Source organism: Anomaloglossus baeobatrachus, chromosome 5, assembly GCF_048569485.1.
Source record: "Anomaloglossus baeobatrachus isolate aAnoBae1 chromosome 5, aAnoBae1.hap1, whole genome shotgun sequence".
NCBI classification, from domain to species: domain Eukaryota; kingdom Metazoa; phylum Chordata; class Amphibia; order Anura; family Aromobatidae; genus Anomaloglossus; species Anomaloglossus baeobatrachus.
This window is the reverse complement of record NC_134357.1, coordinates 44193244-44215189: the sequence shown is the minus strand read 5'-3', so window position 1 is coordinate 44215189 and position 21946 is coordinate 44193244. Positions and strand designations below refer to the sequence as shown.

The following is a 21946-nucleotide window of genomic DNA, read 5'->3' as shown; positions in this document are numbered from 1 at the left end:
TATGTCCCAGTCTGCCCCTCTCTCTGTCTGTCTCATTATATGTCCCAGTCTGCCTCTTTCTCTGTCTGTCTCATTATATGTCCCAGTCTGCCTCTCTCTCTCTCTCTGTCTGTCTCATTATATGTCCCAGTCTGCCTCTCTCTCTCTCTGTCTCATTATATGTCCCGGTCTGCCTCTCTCTCTCTCTTTCTGTCTCATTATATGTCCTGGTCTGCCTCCCTCTCTCTGTCTCATATGTCCCAGTCTGCCTCTCTCTGTCTGTCTCATTATATGTCCCAGTCTGCCTCTCTCTGTCTGTCTCATTATATGTCCCAGTCTGCCTCTCTCTCTCTCTGTCTGTCTCATTATATGTCCCAGTCTGCCTCTCTCTGTCTGTCTCATTATATGTCCCAGTCTGCCTCTCTCTGTCTGTCTCATTATATGTCCCAGTCTGCCTCTCTCTGTCTGTCTCATTATATGTCCCAGTCTGCCTCTCTCTCTGTCTGTCTCATTATATGTCCTGGTCTGCCTCCCTCTCTCTCTGTCTGTCTCATTATATGTCCCAGTCTGCCTCTCTCTGTCTGTCTCATTATATGTCCCAGTCTGCCTCTCTCTCTGTCTGTCTCATTATATGTCCTGGTCTGCCTCCCTCTCTCTCTGTCTGTCTCATTATATGTCCTGGTCTGCCTCCCTCTCTCTCTGTCTGTCTCATTATATGTCCCAGTCTGCCTCTTTCTCTCTTTCTCTCTGTGTGTCTCATTATATGTCCCAGTCTGCCTCTCTCTCTGTCTGTCTCATTATATGTCCCAGTCTGCCTCTCTCCTTCTTTGTCTGTCTCTGTTGTCTGTCTCTCTTGTCTGTCTGTCTCTGTCTCTCTATCTGTCTGTCTCTGTCTCTGTCTGTCTCTGTCTCTCTCTCTATCCGTCTCCCCACTGAAATCATATTACCTCACACATAAGCTTCTTATACCAAGAAAGTCCTTCGTTGCCTATAGCAACTGATCACAGCTCCTCTAAATGACCTTTTGCTCCCAGCTCCATTGACTTTAATGGAGGCAGTTTTTCTGGCAAATAACTGTAAAGTGCGGGGTTAAATGATCCCCTCAAAACACAGTCTATGACGTTCCCTGAGTCACATGGGGTGTCTGTGCAAAATTTTATGATTGTAAATGAGACTGTGTATTCGTTTAGTGGACACACACACACACACACACACATACACATACAATGAGCTTTATATATTAGATGGAGGCCAAAACACTTCCCCAGTAGACTTCCATTCACAGGCATTAATATGATACTGCAAAAAGTGTTGCATAGTCATATGTAGTTTTGAAGCAGGAACCTATACTGTAACTTGACACATTGGGTGTGTTACTACACTTCCAGGACCTACGATCTCACACCTTCCCTAAAGGTGTGAGATCGTAGGTCCTAATAGGGCCAGATTAATCCCATTTGGGAGCCCATACCCCCGGCTTTACTACCTCTGATTGTATCTAGTACAGGGGTGGCTACCCTGGTGTATATTTATATTACCCTGATATATTTTTGTAGGTGAATCACTTGGGAATTTTTTAAGATATATTTAATAAAAATTGAATTTTAATAAGGGATTGTTTTTTTTCAGTATATATGTACTTTCTGACTTCCCTAAAAAATATTTTTGGTTGTTACACTTCCAGGAGGAATGACAGAAGGACAACTATGCATCTACAGCGAGCAACTGACACAGAGAATAAACCATGCCTCTACATAGTGAGATGCTCTTACTAAGTAGGGACATGTCACATTGACAAGGGAAATAGCAAAACATCCAGCTCTCCATGAGAAATCAGATAGGAACAACTATGCCCCTACATTGTAAGAACGTGCCACTACATAGAGACATGCCCCATTGACACAAAGTAATAGTAACACATCCAGCTATCAATGTATTCATACACTTCCAGGAGGAATAACAGAGGCATAACTATGCCTCTACAGCAAAAAACTAGCATAGAGAATCAACTATGCCCCTATATTGTTAGAACTTGCCCCTACATAGAGACATGCCCCATTGACAGTAGACAATAGTAACATACAGTATATAGCCAATGTATTCATACACTTCCAGGAGGAACAACAAAGGGAAAGCACAACACAAACTTCTAAGAAAAGATGCTGCAGATTTAATGAGACACGCAAGTATTTACCAAACAGACAAATCAAACTGGGCGATGGGTTATGTTGAGCATAATATACAGTATGTCATAGTGGATGTCGGTGGAGGTTCTTACCTGCAGTGAACAACAATAGGCCCGGCATGCGCAGGATTGACAGATTTGACTTTCTTCAGGAACTTCAGCATACCGATAGGTGTGAAGGGCACGCCAAAGTCAGGCCAGCTGGTGAAATGTAGCTGCGTTACCAGCCGGGGGGCCTTGCAGCCATCATGAACCTACAAAACAACATCACCTATATTAAACATTGCTTCTTAGATAACTACTGTACAAAAACAATGCAAAAAAGCTATCAGTAAGGGAGGCCATGTATACAAAATGCATTTCAACCAGAATGAAGGGAACACTTACAGGTTGTATGCAGAACTTTCGGATGGTGTAGTCCACCAGAACAATCACATCTTCTACCGACACTCGGATATTCCCGTATATCCAGCAGCCTTGGTCCGGCCAGTACTGGTGACATTTATCCTGCGTCATTCACATGAAATACAGTAAAAGATTTACATTCAGAATCTAGGCAGATATTTCCTTCTAGCCATGCACTTTGCTCAGCAAGCGCCAGCAGTCTCATACACAATGAATTCAGCCTTGTTCTTTGTCTATCAGTTACAATGACTTCTATGGGATTATTGATATTTTTCCAGTCCCATAGAAGTCAATGGAGAAGTAGTCGAGCACTGCTCCATTCCCACTGGATGATTTTGGACCACTGATCTCAGATTCTGTGGGGGTCCCAACGGTTTGATTCCAAACAATCACACATTTATCACCTATATTTTTAAAGGGGTTTTCCTATCTCAGACAGTTGGGACATGGTTCTAATCCGAGTTGACATGAGTTCAATGAAGCACAAGGTGTCAGAAGTAAGGGACATGCGGTTTATTTGAAATCAATGCTTTTTGAAAAACACCGGTTTCTTCATCAGGACAACCAAAGAGATGAAAAAACTGGTGGGTTTCAAAACGCATTGACTTCATGAAGCTCAAGATGTCAGAAGTAAAGGACATGCAGTTTACTTGAAGTCAATGCGTTTTGAAAACCACAGATAACTTAATCAGGACAAACCATGGAGGTGAAGAAATCATTAGGTTTCAAAATGCGCTGACTTCATGAAGCTCAAGGTGTCAGAATTAAAGGACATGGTTTATTTGAAGTCAACGCGTTTTGAAACCCATCGGTTACTTCATCAGGACATAGCATAGACTTGAAGAAACCGGTGGGTTTCAAAACGCATTGATTTTAATGAAGCTCTAAGGGGCACTTTGCACACTATGACATCGCAGGTGCGATGTCGGTGAAGTCAAATTGAAAGTGACGCACATCCGGCGTCGCAGGCGATATCTTAGTGTGTAAAGCCTTTTTGATACATAATTTGGAAATGACCGATGTTACGATGTTGTTCCTCGTTCCAGCGGCATCACACATTGCTGTGTGTGAAGCCGCAGGAGCGAGGAACATCTCCTACCTGCGTCCAGCGGCTCACGCCAGCTATGCGGAAGGAAGGAGGTGGGCGGGATGTTTACGTCCCGCTCATCTCCGCCCCTCCGCTTCTATTCGCCGCCTGCCGTGTGACGTCGTTATGACGCCGCACGACCCGCCCCCTTAATAAGGAGGCGGGTCGCCGGCCAGAGCGACGTCGCAGGGCAGGTAAGTCCATGTGAAGCTGCCGTAGCGATAATGTTCGCTATGGCAGCTATACAAGAGATCGCCGCTGCGACGGGGGCGGGGACTATCGCGCTCGGCATCGCAAGCATCGGCTTGCGATGTCGTAGTGTGCAAAGTGACCCTTAGTGTCAGACTTAAAGGACATGCATTTTTTTGAAGTCATCGCGTTTTGAAACCCACCGGTTACTTCATCAGGACAAACCATACACATGAAGAAACTGGTGAGATTCTAAATATGTTGACTTCAAATAAACCGCATGTCCTTAACTTCGGACACCTTGAGCTTCATTAAAGCCAACGTGTTTCGAAACCCACCATTTTTTCATCAGAACAAATTATGGAAATGAAGAAAACCATATGGTTTTGAAACGCGTTGACTTTAATGATGCTCAAGGTGTCAGGAGTAAAGGACAAGCGGTTTATTTTAAGTCAATGCGGTTTGAAACCCACCGGTTTTATCATCACGACAAACCATGAAGATGAAGAAACTGGTGGGTTTCGAAATGTGTTGACTCCAAATAAACCACAAGTCCTTTACTTCTGACACCTTGAGCTTCATTAAAGCCAACGTGTTTTGAAACCCACCGTTTTTTCATCAGAAAAACCATGGAGATGAAAAATACCGGTGGGTTTTGAAACGCGTTGACTTTAATGAAGCTCAAGGTGTAAAAAGCAAAGGACAAGCGGTTTATTTTATGTCAATGCGGTTTAAAACCCACCATTGTTTTCATCAGGACAAATCATGAAGATGAAGAAATCGGTGAGTTTCGAAACGCAATTACTTCAAATAAACCGTATGTCCTTTACTTCTGACACCTTGAACTTCATTGAACTGTCCGCAGCACGGATTACAACTATTTCTCGTCTACCCTTTGTTCTCCTTAAATCGTGGAACCGCAGCAGCCGTTTTCTTAACGTTCCTACAGGAGTTGCGCCTCTTGCAACCATCCCAGGAGAGCACATCTATGATCTCATCCCCCCTATTTACGAATTTTGACTTTATTTATTGCAAATAGGGCATGTTCACAAATCCTTTAAGAACAGGACCTCAACTTACACCACCATGATTGTTGAGGTGGCCACTTATGTGCAGCTCACTCCGTTGACGTCTATGGAATATAGCCTGACATACAAGGATTCTAGAGAGGTTGGATGTGCATCCATGAGACATTTATACCATATCCATGAGACACACAGTGTCTGAGATGGGAATACCCCTTTAAGTCAAGCGACTTGAGTGATTAGAGCTGTGTGTTTTGCCTTATATATATTATTTCATTGCTCCAGTCACAGCTAAAGCTGCACTCCTGATTCGATCCTCTGCATTGTTCATGCTCTGAATACAGTAAGTGACCAATTTTTATCAAGTGTAATTTTAGTGTCTGCAATATATTCACGCCTGCCTCTGTACATCACGAGACTTCAGCAAAACTACCAGGGAAATGCACTCAGTGGCACTAGACGTTGCAGAGAGGACAGGAAGCCGCACGTCACTGCTGCCGCCCAGTTCACCAGCAGCTTCCTTATCTGCGGCCTCACCTCCTATTATAATACTTGAACTTTGTCACAGTCCACATTCAATAAAAACTTTATGCATGCCAGAGGGAAGGACATGATAAGAATCAGGACACGCACCTCCTTCCTTTCCTTCAGGTTGGTGAGCATGACTATGGTGGCTGACTTCTGCTCCCAGATCATTCTCCAAAACTCATTTAAGGTCTCTTGCTTGGGGCCTGTGGTGGAAGAGAATCATAAAAACGTCTCCTGACACACAGTAAATGTACAATACTGTCATCAGACTCGTATAGAATTCCATTACTGTTACATAAGAATGATTTTAACCAGTTAAGAGCGTCTATGATGAGTGAGCACTACCATGCTCGGGTGCGCAGTACTCATAACTAGTGATGAGCGAGCACTACCATGCTCAGGTGCTCGGTACTCATAACTAGTGATGAGTGAGCATTACCATGCTCAGGTGCTCGGTACTCGTAACTAGTGATGAGTGAGCACTACCATGCTCAGGTGCTCAGTACTCGTAACTAGTGATGAGTGAGCACTACCATGCTCAGGTGCTCGGTACTCGTAACTAGTGATGAGCGAGCACTACCATGCTCAGGTGCTCGGTACTCGTAACTAGTGATGAGTGAGCACTACCATGCTCAGGTGCTCGGTACTCGTAACTAGTGATGAGTGAGCACTACCATGCTCAGGTGCTCGGTACTCGTAACTAGTGATGAGTGAGCACTACCATGCTCGGGTGCTCAGTACTCGTAACTAGTGATGAGCGAGCACTACCATGCTCGGGTGCTCAGTACTCGTAACTAGTGATGAGGGGGTACTACCATGCTCGAGTGCTCGGTACTGGTAACTAGTGATGAGCGGGCACTATCATGCTCAGATGCTCAGTACTCGTAACTAGTGATGAGCGAGCACTACCATGCTCAGGTGCTTGGTACTGGTAACTAGTGATGAGCGGGCACTATCATGCTCAGATGCTCAGTACTCGTAACTAGTGATGAGCGAGCACTACCATGCTCGGGTGCTCAGTATTCGTAACTAGTGATGAGGGAGCACTACCATGCTCGGGTGCTCAGTACTCGTAGCTAGTGATGAGCGAGAACTACCATGCTCAGGTGCTTGGTACTGGTAACTAGTGATGAGGGAGCACTACCATGCTCGAGTGCTCGGTACTCGTAACTAGTGATGAGCGAGCACTACCATGCTCAGGTGCTTGGTACTGGTAACTAGTGATGAGCGGGCACTATCATGCTCAGATGCTCAGTACTCGTAACTAGTGATGAGTGGGCACTACCATGCTCGGGTGCTCAGTACTCGTAACTAGTGATGAGCGGGCACTACCATGCTCGGGTGCTCAGTACTCGTAACTAGTGATGAGCGGACACTACCATGCTCAGGTGCTTGGTACTGGTAACTAGTGATGAGCGGGCACTATCATGCTCAGATGCTCAGTACTCGTAACTAGTGATGAGTGGGCACTACCATGCTCGGGTGCTCAGTACTCGTAACTAGTGATGAGTGGGCACTACCATGCTCGGGTGCTCAGTACTCGTAACTAGTGATGAGCGGGCACTACCATGCTCGGGGGCTCAGTACTCGTAACTAGTGATGAGCGGACACTACCATGCTCAGGTGCTTGGTACTGGTAACTAGTGATGAGCGGACACTACCATGCTCAGGTGCTTGGTACTGGTAACTAGTGATGAGCAGGCACTACCATGCTCGGATGCTCTGTACTTGTAACGAGCACCCGGACATGGTAGTGCTCTCTCATCACTATTTGTGAGCTGCTTATTGCCATGGACCTTTCTAACAAGTGAGGATTGTCCAAAAAGTTGATCTCCCTGTTAATTGCCATACTATAAGGCGATACATTTACTCCATGTCTATTTTCAGAACTACATGAAAACTCTATACTACTTTCCTGGTTCTGGCCATATGGAGAAGACATTCTCCATTGTTCCAGTCCTGCACGTTCACTTTTCTCAGGCTGATTTTGCGGGAGCTGTCAGTGCATCCGCGATATCAGAGGCAGGACAGGGGCTGTAACTCATAGCTTGACTATTGATGCAAAATAGCTAACTTGGATCTTTGCAGTTTAACCCTTTAAATGCCACTGTCAATAGCAAAAGTGTCATTTAAAGGGTTTTTTTTAAAACCTTACACTGGCCGACACAACACACTGCAATATTGAAGTACTGATGATATATGAGCTACTGGAATTAAATAAAGAAAAATAAAAAAATAAATAAATATAAATATATACAGGGTGGTCGAAAAGTAGGTGGACAGTATGTGTAATAGGGTTATTAAACATGGTGTAAAGTGAAACTGACTCAGCTGCTCTTAGCAACCAATCAGATTCCACCTTTCATTTTCCAAAGAGTCTGTGAAGAATGAAAAGTGGAATCTGATTGGTTGCTAAGGGCAGCTGAGTCAGTTTCACTTTACACCATGTTTGATAACCCTATTACACATACTGTCCACCTACTTTTGGACCACCCTGTATATATATATATATAATATATATATAATATAATATAATATATATATGTACAGTATATATATATATATATATATATACATATATATATGTACAGTATATATATATATATATGTACAGTGTATATATATATATATATATATATATATATATATATATATATATACATATGTATACACACACCAATATATCAGATGTGGCAGATCACATCTTAAGACATGAAAGTGGCAATTGAATAGGGAGCTCACTGTACTATATTTCTTACTGCGCCCCCCTTTTCCTTGGGTCATGTCTGGTATTGCAGTAGATAAAATAAATTGTCCCAGGCTGCAGTACCAGACACAACCCATGGAGAATAGCGGTTCTGTTTATGGAATAACTAAGAAATGAAAAAAATCGAAATGGGTTACAAAAATGTTAACTCTTTGGGCCACGAAGCCATGCCTTTTCTATTAGCCCCAATGCCTAATAAACATACCACACGATCCTACCTTGAGCTGCTATAAACTTATTCTTGTCTCTGTAGCCCTGAAATGAAAAGAACAAACAGTGCGAAGCGCGTCAGCTGTGCCAAGAAAGTGAGAAGAGACTGAAAAGGAACACGGAGTGTACGAAACAGATGGGAAGTCTTACATCTATGTATGAGGCGTTAATGTAGTCTGAACATACGGATCCATCCACTGCTGTCAGCACGACTCTGGAGTGGTCATCTGACGAGAGAAGAGAAGCAAGGAACAACTTTATACAACTTTCTACAGAACTAAACGCAATTTGATAACAAAAGGAAATGTCTCTATGGACTAGAAGTCAAACAATCAGATGTCCATGTGCTCGTGGACCCAATAAAAGGTACTTATTTCACTCCGTAGCCCTCCATGCTAAAGTCTCCCAAACATATTGGGCGAAGTCTAATGTATACTGTGGGCTTTTGTTTAGACCCCTACAGCTAGTACAATGCTGCATCACCTTAATTTAGCGCAAGAATGTAACTTGTTGTTCCTTAAAGAGAACCTGTCACCAGTTTTGGGCCTATAAGCTGCGGCCACCACCACTGGGCTCTTATATACAGCATTATAACATACTGTATATAAGAGCCCAGGCCGCTGTGTAGAATATAAAAACAACAGTCGGATGGGTGGCTCCGTTCTCCGGACCGGCGCCTCCTCTTTTGGCCATCTTGGTCTTCCTTCTTCTGAAGCTGGCATGCATGACGCGTCCTTCGTCATACACTCGCCGGCAGTGAGGTCCAGCGCAGGTGCACTTTGATCTGCCCTGCTCAGGGCAGATGAAAGTATTGTAGTGCGCCTGCGCAGGATTTCCCCCATGATGAAGCGGGCAGATACTTATTAGAGGCTAGGAAACGTGTGTCGGGGTCCTTTTGCCTTCTGCCTACCAAACACCTGGTAATCACCATTGACTATTCATGTATAACGGATTTTGTGATATTTCTCTTTTTATCAAATTTCATTGCTATCTGATATTGATATAAATCAAGCACCGTAAAGTGCTAAGAGACAGTCACCAACCCGCTGGACCTGATAGTATCAGATAGCAATGAAATTAAATAAAAAGGGAAACATCACAAAATCAGTTATACATGAATAGTCAATGGTGATTACCAGGTCTTTGCCAGGAAGAAAGCAAAAGGACCCCAACGCACGTTTCACAGCCTCTAAAAATTATCTGGCCTTTTCATCATGGGGGAGGAAAATCAGTGATCATTCATGTATATCTGATTTTGTGCTGTTTTCCTTTTTATTTACTTTCATTGCTATCTGATACTATCAGGTCCAGTGGGTTGGTGACTGTCTCTAACCACTTTATGGTGTTTGATTACATATGGTTATCTAATTTAAAACCTGCTGGTGTCCTTTTTTGGATATATACATTTACATATATGAAGAGAACATCCTTTCTTTTTTTCTGGGTTTGTGACTGACATCTACCATTCCAGTTCTCCTCTCTCTGTTAAAGTTTTGCTCTCCTATGCATGCACTTGCACGTGGATGTTGAAATTAATATATTTTGGTATTCAGCATTTTTGCTCACTGTTCTCCTTTTTCAAGACATTGTAAGACACTTGTGTTTACATAGACAGGTAAGAATATGCTCTGATGGATTCTTGTGACTCTGCCAACTCCATCTACAACTGCCAGAATGGTTTCTACATTTTTATCACTATAAGGGTACGGTTACGGTTGCGTATGACTCGTGTGAGTCTCGCATCGGTATCACCCGACACGGCCGCACAGTCTTCTGACAGGAGCGGGTCGGCTACATGTATTTCTATGCAGCTGCACGCTCGTGTCCGGAGAGTGTGCGGCCGTGCCAGGTGATACCGATGCTAGACTCGCACGAGTCATACGCAAGTGGAACCATACCCTAAGAACATAAAATGCGTATATGGGCTCGCTCACACGATCGTATCACTCGTCTGATAAAACATTGGACAACACCCGGCCCAACGGGGTGGCGCCAACCAGCCAATTCGGAATGAGAAAAAAATCACTGCATGTTGCAGTTGGCAGCATATATTGGACGGCGCACACCCATTCAAGTCTATGGATGTGGGCAAAGCATCGGACTGCACTTGGATGACATCTGAGTGAAGTCCAATATACACCGACATGAACAATGGAGAAGATGGAGAAATTACTGCACCAGATAGAAGTGAATGAAGAGGGAAAAAAAATAATGCAAATATTTATTAATCATCTTTTTACAAATAATTGGTAACTGAGTATGTGTCACCAAAGCAAGCGCTCGGAAAACATAAGTGCGCACTCCTGCTTTACAGACGAGACTTACATGGTAGGATATTGGGGTATCGGTTGTTTTCCTTGTTTTCTTCTTTGTTGGCCACTTCGAACGTTCCTTGAAAATTCCCAGATTGCAACGACTGTAGAAGAAAGAAAAAACTAATTATTCTTGTGACTGTTATGGGTGACATTTTTGAATTAATGGATCTGCGCCACACAGTATTCATTCCCGCCGCATCAGCTGGTCTTCCAACACTCTCATTGGAAATGCATGGAGCGAAGACGGGACCCCTATCTCAAGATCGGAGCGAGCACTCGGACTAAAAACGATTGGGGAGTTATTGCCAATTCCATGGAAATGAGGGGAAACTTCTGTTTTTGGTGGACACCCTTTAAGCCCCAGTCCACTCTGAGAGACCATTCTGGGGCATCACTGTCACATACAACATGCATGAACCCGGACCTCGTAACATGCATTTAACTACTGACTAGTGGTCGTATCCAAAATATCAGCAAGCGCATATGTGAGGAAAGTCTGTAGCACTATGTATGGAGCTACGACACACCTGGCTGGAGCTTACAAGTGGGTCAGTAGGACAATGAGGTGGAAGTTAAAGAGGACCAACCACCAGGATTTTTCTTTATAACCTAAAGCCAGTGCTATACTGGTGCTATCATGCTGATTCTATACATACCTTTAGTTGTGAGATCGGATATACACTTTCTGAAATACAGGCAAGTAAAGTTATTGAAATGCACTGTTATTTGATGAGAGGTGCAATGGAATATCTAATAGGTGGGTCAGGTTTTGCGAGTTATTTCCGCCCCTATCTGCCTGTCCTTCCTCCCCCTGTTCTTCCTCCCCCTGTAATAACAGAGACAGGGCCTGGAAGGACAGGCAGCAGACAGGGGCGGAAATAACTAGCAAAACCTGACCCACCTATTAGATATTCCGTTGCACCTCTCATCAAGTAACAGAGCATTTCATAAACTTTACTTGCCTATATTTCAGACACTATACATCCGATCTCACAACTAAAGGTATGTATAGAATCAGCATAATAGCTCCAGTATAGCACTGGCTTTAGCTTATATAGGAAAATCCTTGTGGTGGGTCCTCTTTAAAACCCACTTTAGTCCTTTATGTTATTGTGAGGAAAAGGGAAATCTCATATGAGGAGATCTGCTGTGATTGTCGATCTTTCAGCACAGAAAATAACGCAAATTGTCAGTTTACACCCCATAGACTCACATTGTACTCCTCTCTGAAGAGCTTCCCGTCATCAGCCGATCGTATCCGCACCTCCTCTTCCAAATGCTCCACCGGAATCGGGAAGTATTTCTTGGCTACGGTGGGTGAACTGCTCAGTAACATCACTCTCTGCTGCTCTGTTAAGTCGATAAATAAAATTATACACATTGATGAATATAAAAGACATAAAAAAGGCACAAAATATAAATAACTTCACATGATAATTGTCAACTTTGCCTCCAATTTCCTTCCCAGTCCCATGTAATTGGCCCATAATATACAATACTATCCTGACTAATACATTCAGCCTTCCACTTTTATCTCCTGAAATACTCTGTGCTGCTCTACCCTTAAAACCAGACCGGCTACTCCCACTGGAATAACACACGCCACTCCAGTTTCTAAGACTGAGGACATTGCTCTCTAAATGCTGATTTTTTTTTTTCCCCAAAAGAGATAATTGAGTATTACAAGGCACCAATTAAATTCAGTATGTCATCTATATAATTCATGGTCCCTGGTGGGGTCACGGTCGTCTCTCTATTTTTGGAGACTAGTGACAGATTTAGAGTTGGAATCCCTCATTTCCATTTGGGACTCTACATTTAAACGTGGTTTCTATTCTTCCAGTACATCAGGAGTTAATGTCAGTTTTGTTGATCAGCAGTTCCTAGCTGAGTGTTTCAGCTGCCACTGCTTTGTATCTACGCCCCTTTAGGTTTAAATAGATGTATCTTCCCAGCAATCCTTGCTGAAGATACAAACTCATTTGTTCTCTGGCCGCCTTGGAGGAAGGTTCTGCTGTGAAGGTTTCCAGCTCTCAGGATTTATCTTTTTGTTGCTTTTACTGTGTTAAGCTTACCTTACCTTGTGTCTGGTTAATGCAGCAGTGGGGTCTAGTGTACCTCACCTGCCCTTCACTAGCCAGGGCATCTATAGGGTTTCTCAGGGTCTTAGATTCCTGCTTGGCGACAGTTGTGGAGACTATATAGAGACTGGCTAGGAGAGTAGGGACAGCTGCAAGTGAGGATAGGAGGTGTCCCACCTACCCCTCTCACTAGTTCCAGGGCCCCCCGCTGTTATTGTGTCCCCAGTGTCCCATTTGTTACTTATGTTTTGTTGTGTGTCAGACGCAGCTAGGTCTGAACACCCCACGAAATGCTTGTCATACCCGGCAAGCATGACAGGTGGTCATTAATATCAAGACCCCGTTACAGTAGCTAAAAGAAGAATGTTACATTCGGAGGTCCTCTTTTCTTATCTCCATACTGTCCACAAGTCTAAAGATAGAGGATATTCCATGCTCCAAAACGCGTGACTGACATCAATTAAAATTCCTGACAAGTCCCACAATTGGTCTGTTTCTCTCTATCTCTAAAGGGAGTCTATCAGGACAAAATGACTGTTCAGACCAAGCAAAGGCATTCGGTGCACCCTTGGTGTGGCCGAGCAGGTCGTACACCATCCCAACTACTAGATATGCATGTATCTCTGCCCTTCTTTTCCTCAATTGACAGTTTTGGCATTAAAAAAGACAGAGAAGGATGAAGATAGTGTCACAATAGGTACGGGGAAGTACCAAGCGAGCGGCGAATGGTAAGGGAAAGGAAACCCTGTGATTAGGAAAGTGGAAGATAGTGATCCCTGACCGAACCTACTTCTGGTCCCTGGGGTTCCCTCAGCACCCTATATAGTTTCTGCACCTATGCGCCAAGCCGGATACTTGACCCTAGATATCCCTAGTGCTGGACCGTAAATAGGGAATGGATGGGATGAGCTCTTCGTCAACTCCACTAAACACTATAGACACAAGGAGGGCACACAGGGGGGAAATGCATGAACTACTTATCCACAGATGACACCAGTAGAAGTTCAGCAAAGCTTTCAGCAGCACCACAGATGAGTACAAGCCACTTACTTGCAATCAAGGCTTGAATGAACTGAAAATTTCACCAGCACCAGTTCAAGGAAGGAAGGGGTATTTAAACACCAAGAGAATACTGATGATCAATAGCTGGGTGGTGAATGGTGAGCTCCTGCTGGGCCCTAAAGGGGAGATATGAATCCAGCAGGAAAGCTACCTATACCAATGAATACTGACAGCAGGAACAATGGAAGGTCAGGGAGCATTCTGCGCAGCCAAACACTGTGACCTTCTATGGCCAGAAACCACATGACTGTCTGTTACACGTGACAGATGAAAAACAAGTAGGATGAAAGATGCATTGAACTATTTGACCATACCAAGGGTGCACAGAGTGTCTTTTGCTGGGTTTGGACAGTCATTTTGTTCTGAGAGACTTCCTTTAATGATAAAAATATAAGTATTTTGTGAGTATTTTATCCTCAAAAAGTAAAAATTAAAAATAAGACATATCAGTAGAAGGCTTTGTGTGCTCCGCTCAGAGAACTGTAGAATAAGCTGTGACCTCGTCCTCCCAGGAAGGAGCGAGTTTTTGGTATTACGCCGGAGTGTGTCCATCCAGGTAGTGAGAATTAAAAGAATTCACTCAGGGTTTGTTTACCGGCGATGCTGGGAGCAGGCTTGCAAAAAATTCCATGCAAAAATTCCTTTTTTCTAAAAAAAAAAAAAAAAAGAAATTGACTCCGCAAGTGCTGACACGGTGTGCAGAGCGTACAGCAGACAGGTGAGGAGCGGCGTGCTGAAGGGGAATCAGCCGACGTCACGCTGCAGATTTACCCATTCGTTATTAATATTGGAACCTTAAGTTAAGTAAATCAGAATTATATCACTGTTTTCTAATTTTTTTCCTATTTTAAAACCTAAATTCTCCAAGTACCGATGGGTTTCTATGGGCCAAACATATCCCAAAAGCTCATGGATGATGCTTACCCTTGGAAAGAGGTTTCCTCAACCAGCTATATACAAAAACCTATGTGGCTGTTTTTCATTTTGTATAAAACAGGACCCGGGACAATAAGCAAAGTAATTCCCACCATTGTCATTTTTAAACATTTTTTTCCTCATATATTCAGCCCACATAATATTGCCATATAGTGATTAGAATATAGTTTCATAAACAAACCATATAATACCACCATACAGTGCAAAGACAATATAACCTACACAATACACCTTTATAGTGACATGACTATACTGTTATAAAGGCTGTATATACCTCCATATAGTGCCGAGACAAAGTAACCTGCACAATATCTCTATTAGTGACATTACTATACTGTTATAAAAACCATATAATACCACCATATAGTGCTAAGACAATATAACCTACACAATATCTCTATATAATGACATGACTATACTGTTATAAATGCCTTATAATTCCACCATATAGTGCCAAGACAATATAACCTACACAATATCTCTATATAGTGACATGACTATACTGTGGTAAAGGCCATATGATATCAACATATAGTGCTGAGACCATATAACCTGCACAATATATCTATATAGTGACATTACTTTTATAAATGCCGTATAATTCCACCATATAGTGCCAAGACAATATAACCTACACCTACACAATATTAGTGACATGGATTTACTGTTGTAAAGACTGTATAATACCACCATATAGTGCCAAGACTATATAACATACACAATAGCTCTATATAGTGACTTCACTATACTGTTATACAATTGATATAATACCACCATATAGTGCCAAGACAATATAAAAGACACAATACGTCTATATAATGACATGACTATACTGTTATAAAGGCCGTATAATACTACCATATAGTGCAATACTTTCATATACAACCCATACAATACCTCTAAATAGTATCAAAATAATATGCAGCATCAAAACATATACCTGGCGATATGTCCTGCATTATACTGCAAGTTAAAGTCCATAGAATACTACTATATATCAATAAAACATTGGCGCATTTAGATTTTTCCTGCGGTTCCCTTTCTTGGGGTCCACTGGAAATAGGGGACACTGGCCAATTTCCAAGCTTTCTGCCCACTAGTTTGGGCATAGGGTTGTCTTGGAGGGGGGGGGGGTCTCGTGCTCGGGACCCACGGCTATGAGTCAGAGTGGAAAGGTACCAACAGCTCCTCCTTTCGTGGATGGTTATCCATGTGAATGGTCACCACCTAATACTAATGTATGGCCGGACATGGCTTCCTCCAGCCATTAGAGCTGATCATTGGGGTTTTTGAAGTTGGATTCACGATGATCAGCTAGAAATGTGAACGTCTGCATTAGATAACTCCTTTAACATCTTGGCACTGTTTCGTAAGGGCACTGACAAGCCTCGTAAAGTTCTCTTCCTTTTTAATGTTCTTCTTTTGAAGTTTATTTTTTTCTATGTTGTGGTGGATCAACTTTTTGAAGAGATGTTCTTCGATTCCTCTGCAGGTAGTGCAGCTGCTTCTTACCGTACGTTTGATATAGTTATACTTTCCTTTACTGGTATCTATTCATGTTTATAAAACTATTTCTTCTTTCATCTACATTTTTTTTTAATGTCTATACCTATTTTTGAAAGTTTCTCTTTAGTTTCCCATATTTTTATTTTTTAAAGGGGCACAGGCAGCCCTGGGGAGGCTAAAGGGGCACAGGCAGCCCTGGGGAGGCTGGAGGGGCACAGGCAGCCCTTGGGAGGCTGGAGGGGCACATGCAGGCCTGGGGAGGCTGGAGGGGCACAGGCAGACCTGGAGAGGCTGCAGGGGTACAGGCAGGCCTGGGGAGGCTGGAGGGGCACAGGCAGGCCTAGGAAGCTGGAGGGGCACAGGTAGCCCTGGGGAGGCTGGAGGGGCACAGGCAGGCCTGGGGATGCTGAAGGGCCACAGGCAGCCCTGGCAATGCTGGAGGGGCACATGCAAGCCTGTGTATGCTAGAGGGGCACAGGCAGGCCTGGGGACACAGGAGGGGCACAGGCAGCCCTGGGGACGCTGGAGGGGCGCAGGCAGCCCTGGGGACGCTGGAGGGGCACAGGCAGCCCTGGGGATGCTGGAGAGGCACTGGCAGGCCTGATGACACTGGAGGGGCACAGGCAGGCCTGGGGAGGCTGGAGGGTCTCACGGGGGCACAAACAAACCTGGGAGATGCTGAGACAGCCGCTCCTCCTCGGTGGGACGAGAGCGCACTGCACACTTACCCCGCCCACAAAGTAGGTCCGCACGCTGTCATTGGCCAGCTTGAGGATGTAATCCCATTATTCGATTATACAAAACGGACATTAGCCCATCTAAATGCAGTCTATGTCAGCCCAGCCAGGCATAATGTACAGTCGTGGCCAGAAGTTTTGAGACTAGTTTTCACAATGTTTTTAGATGCTTGTATGGTGACTAAAGTACAATTATCAGCTTTTCATTATTTTTTAAACTTAATTTACAAATACATCAAGTTTATGTAAAGACTCAATATTTACAGTGTGGACCCTTATTTTTTTATGACATCTGCCCGTCGCCTTTGCAGCCAGATATCAACTTCTGGGACAAATCCAGAGTGATGGCAGTACATTTGTGCCTAATTAGTGCTTGGAGTTTATCACAATTTCTGCTTTTTTATTTGTCCACTGGTTTTTGTGGCTTGATCAGAGAAAATAACTTTGCGGGAAGTACTGGGAATGGACTGTAAAGGACAGGGGTACAATTACTTTTTCTGATAAAGTCCCCTTTTAGACTGTTTGAGACATCAATGATTGTTTCAAGAAGAAAAGGTGAGTAGAGATGAGCGTACTGCAACAGTAAAGTTCGATGTTTGCACCAAACATGGACTTTACTAAAAAAATCAGTGTCCGAGTTCGGAGTTTGGGTGCTTTACATATGCTGACCACTTGATCGGGCACCGGTGTGCTGAGGTACGCTCGGTGCTCGGTCCAGTGGGAGCCACTTGTAGTGTTTGAATGGCTCACACTGGGGGTAAAAACAGTGTTATCGAATGGAAAAAAACCCTGCCCTCCCTTCCCAGAAGTGCTCTGCTTAGGGCGGGCGGAACTACCCAAGCAGTAACTTCCAATGGGGTTTATGTCGAGTCCCGAACTAAACTTTATCTAATGTCCGGTTGAACCCGGCGAACACAAACTTCAACGGGTCCGCTCATCTCTAAAAGTGAGTGCTACCATCCTGAGTAATGCCAATAGTAAAGCATCCTGAGATCATTAATTTGTGAGGCTTTTCATCCATGGAGGGGGCTCACTCAGAATTTTATCTCACTCAGAATTTTGTCTAAAACATGGCCATGAATAAAGTGTGAACTAATCATCTTCCTAGAGCAACTGCTTCCAACAACCCAGGAGCAATCTGGTGAGGGACAATGCTTTTGTCACAGATGTATCACAGCCAGCTGACAATCCATTGGCAGCAAGTGTTAGAAAATCCAAGAGACTGGCAGCACGTGTTGATATCTGACAGTTCCCTGTTTCTGCAGGTGCGGACTCTAGGACCCTGGGAAACTGTCAGTTTTGTTTCTCAGGTACCAGCCTCTAACTTCCTTTATAAACCTCACCCTGGGGGTATTTGGGTATGGTTTATAGTTTGTTTCTTGCTGAGCTGTGGAGAAGTTGTTCTCTGTTGCTCCAGACGTCTGTGGCTGCTGCAGCTAAGATTGTGAAGTGTTTGTCTTTGCTATCTACTAGGGCTCTGGTGATTGCTATTGTGTTTCCCCTGTTTTGTTCCCTTGTGTCTTCTATTAGTGATCATGGTGTTAACGGAAAGCTCATACCCTCCATCCTGACTTCGGGCCCATTTGCCAGGGTAAAATAGGGCCCCAGGTATTCCAGCTCGGCGACAGGTGTGGAACCTGTATAGGGTCTGTGAGGGCAGTGAGGGTGAGCTGCAGGTTATTGTCAGGGGTCACCACTTCCCACTTTCACTAGTAATAGGGCTTTCCTTTCCTCTTTCCTTTGTGTTCTCCTAAATGGTTGGTATAGTCTCTTGTCCCTGTCGTGACAGCTTTTTCGAACATGTTGGGAGACCACGTTGCAAGGCAAAAGTGATAAGCAAGTGGCTCGGTGATCAAAAAAATTAAGTTTAGGTCCATGGTTTCGAAACTCCCCAGATCTCAATCCCATCTGTGGTCAATCTCCAACAACAGGTACAGAAACTAAAACACAGAAATTATGATAGCCTCTAAACACTGATTAGACAAGAATGTGCTGCCGTCAGTCAGCATTTGGCCAAAAAGTTGATATCCAGCTGTCAATTTCGAAGGGCAGAAATCATGAAAAATAAGGGTCAACACTGTTAATGTTGAGTCTTTGCATAAACTAGTATTTGTCAATAAAAGTTTAAAAATGCATGAAAAGCTGATAATTGTACTTCAGATCGGCACTCCACCCTAAAAAGTTTCCGATGCACGTGGAACAGCAGCATGGAGTAAAAAAAAAGAGGACCCGACACTCGAATATTTGCTTGCTTAATACTTTACTTTTTCACCTTCAGAGGTGAATAAAAGGAATGGATTAATGTATTCGAGTGCCGGGTCCTCTTTTTTGACCACAGAAACATCCTAGAAAAGATCTAAAAACACTGAAGCAACAAACTGTGAAAATCAAAATTTGTGCCAGTCTCAAAACTTTTAGCCATGTCTGTAAATCTGTGCTGCGCAATCACTTTGCATTAGTCCACATGGTTACTTCATACGCCCTTGGGGTATGTACTTACTTTACATTTAGTGTGGAACATGCTGCCTCTACCCTTGTGTTATATACCCGGCGAGGACAGACAACCATCTGGCTAGAAATGTTCTTGGTGAAGAGTCATTGACCTTTACGGGGTACAGATGTGATGATGTAGCAGACCATGTATGCCCGATGCCAGTCATCTGCTCTTCAAAGTACCCCAACAGTTATCGACCACCGGGCAGTGATTTGTTTTGGGGGGGTGTGTGTTGACTAAAATAGGCAGCATGCCTATTAGACGTTTGGCATAAACAACTGACCAAACATCTACACTAATACTTCCACGTCTTTTGGCAATTATACTCTTTTGACTTTCCAGTTTTAAAAAATTCAAACAAGCCACCCACCTATAGATTAAGAAACATGAGAACAAAAAAGTGGTGACAAATTAAGTTTTGTGCCATTAAAACTTAACTAATGAAGACATCACTGAAACAGGAGCTGGAAATGTAAGGATGTACGGGCAACTAGACCCTATGATAGTTGGGTAGGGTAGCCATGTTGGGTCACCCATTCTATCTAATTATGGTCCACACTATAGCTCCGATATGAATTGTCATACTCCTTTCCAATGAATCAAAAATGTACTTGTTGTCCACTACTTTTTACATAAATGGCCTATCCTTAGGTCATCAATGTCTGATCGGCCAGGGTCCAACACCTGGCACCTCCACCAATCTGCTGTTCTTGGTGCCGGCATCGGAAGCAGGCAGCTGGAAATGCTCAGCTCTGGAGCTGCTCCCTCTTCTGATAGCAGCCATGGCTGGCTACTGCACATCTGCGTCCTATAGATTTGAATTTGATGCGGATGTACAGTACCCAGATGTAGCTCTGACACAGAGCATTTCTGGCCGCCTGCTGCCAACGTTCTTGGTAAACAGTGGAATGATGTGCTTTACCAAAAAGCTCCAGAACCATGGGTTGTAACTTCTCCATTATCTTGCGCACCATGGACAAAAGAACATCAAGATCTCTGGAGATGGACTAGTTACCTTGAGATTGCTGATATTTTTCAACAATTTTGGTTGTCAAGTCCTCAGAGAGTTCTCTTCTATTCTTTTTGTTGGCCATGCTTAGTGTAGCAAACATGGACAAACAATGCAAAGTCAACTTCTCCCCTTTTTATCTAGTTTCAGGTGTGATTTTCATATTGCCTACACCTGTTACTTGTGTAGCGCCCGGTCCCAGCGTGGCACCCCCACATGCATCACGCTCCCAGGCCTAGGCGGGGTCGCCGCTCTCCTCATCTACATGGCGACTCCACACGCTCCTCTCCTGCCCTGGGGTCTGCTGCGGCCTCCTCCTGCTTCTAGGCCATGTGCAGGCCTTCTGTCAGAGCGGCAACGCTCCTTTTCTTAAAGAGTCTCATTACCTGGAACTGTTTCCTGTGGTCATCCATTACCCTAAAGGTTTTTAAGTTTGCCTCTCCTTAAGGGAGGCGCCTAAGCAACATTGACTACTAGTAGATGCTTTGCTAGTTCTCAGGTCCCTTTACACTACTGTGTCTAGTTCTGCTTATTGTAGTACCAGTCTCGTGTTCCTAATCTGTCTCATCCTAGAGAGACTGCTCACAACTACCACCTCCGTGCTGCCACGTCTAAACCACCACCTCCGTGCTGTCATGACCGAGTTACCATCTCTGTGCTGCCACATCCGAGTACACCAGCACCGGACATTGAGAGACTTTTCCAATCCGTAAGAGCCGACCACCACTGGTTCCTGGCAGTCATGCATTTAGGCCCCCTGTAGCTGCGCCAGACAATCCCTGTATAGGGGTTCGCTACTGATAAGCTCCCCCAGGGAAGTCCGGTATATGACCCAGTGGGTCTGTGACGCCCTGGACTAGCCAGGTAGTCACAGACAGGCCCTTGCACAAACACCAGTCCCCTAAAAAGGTAACAGCAGCCAACCTAAAACCCTGAGTCACCCCTCTCAGGTCTTGACGTTCACACCAGGGGGCAGAGCCAGGCGGATGGCCACACCCACCGAGGAGTGCGGATAGCCTGAGGCGGGAAAACACAGCAGATGAAGTTAGGGAGGAGAGGAGAGTAGTAGTAAAGCGAAAATGTCTGTTAGGGATCTGGGTCGTAGCCCAGATACCCTGTGGCCAGGAGGCTGGCGGTGGTTGCCGATTGCAGGAGCCGGGAAGACGGCTGGTGGAACCGTAAGGGACCGGGACAGGGTAGTGGCCCGCCGGTACCGAACCGGGGAACCAACTGGAAACCGGAGCACCAGGAGGGGTACTCAGACAGAGAATGAGGCTCAGAAACCACTGGACCGAGTCAAATTCACTGATTGGGGTCTGGACCTTAGGTTCTTTCCCACCCAAGTCCCGACTGAAGACAACAGCCCAACGAGGGGGATAGAGAGCCACCGCTCAGGCAGAGAGATCCCACAGGCCAGCGTCTGCGGGCAAA

At 44.3% G+C, this 21946-nt stretch overlaps 1 protein-coding gene across 1 annotated transcript in view; it reads right to left on the bottom strand.

Moving 5' to 3' along the window:
* PTPRE (protein tyrosine phosphatase receptor type E) overlaps positions 1–21946 on the bottom strand; it is a 285049-nt gene that overhangs the window by 57664 nt on the left and 205439 nt on the right. Inside the window, exons 5-11 of the mRNA XM_075348447.1 lie at positions 11904–12040; positions 10701–10791; positions 8526–8602; positions 8384–8420; positions 5504–5601; positions 2552–2671; positions 2258–2418 (exon numbers count right to left, since the gene is read on the bottom strand). Coding sequence (XP_075204562.1) covers positions 2258–2418; positions 2552–2671; positions 5504–5601; positions 8384–8420; positions 8526–8602; positions 10701–10791; positions 11904–12040 — 721 coding nt within the window. The remainder of the gene's footprint in view (positions 1–2257; positions 2419–2551; positions 2672–5503; positions 5602–8383; positions 8421–8525; positions 8603–10700; positions 10792–11903; positions 12041–21946) is intronic.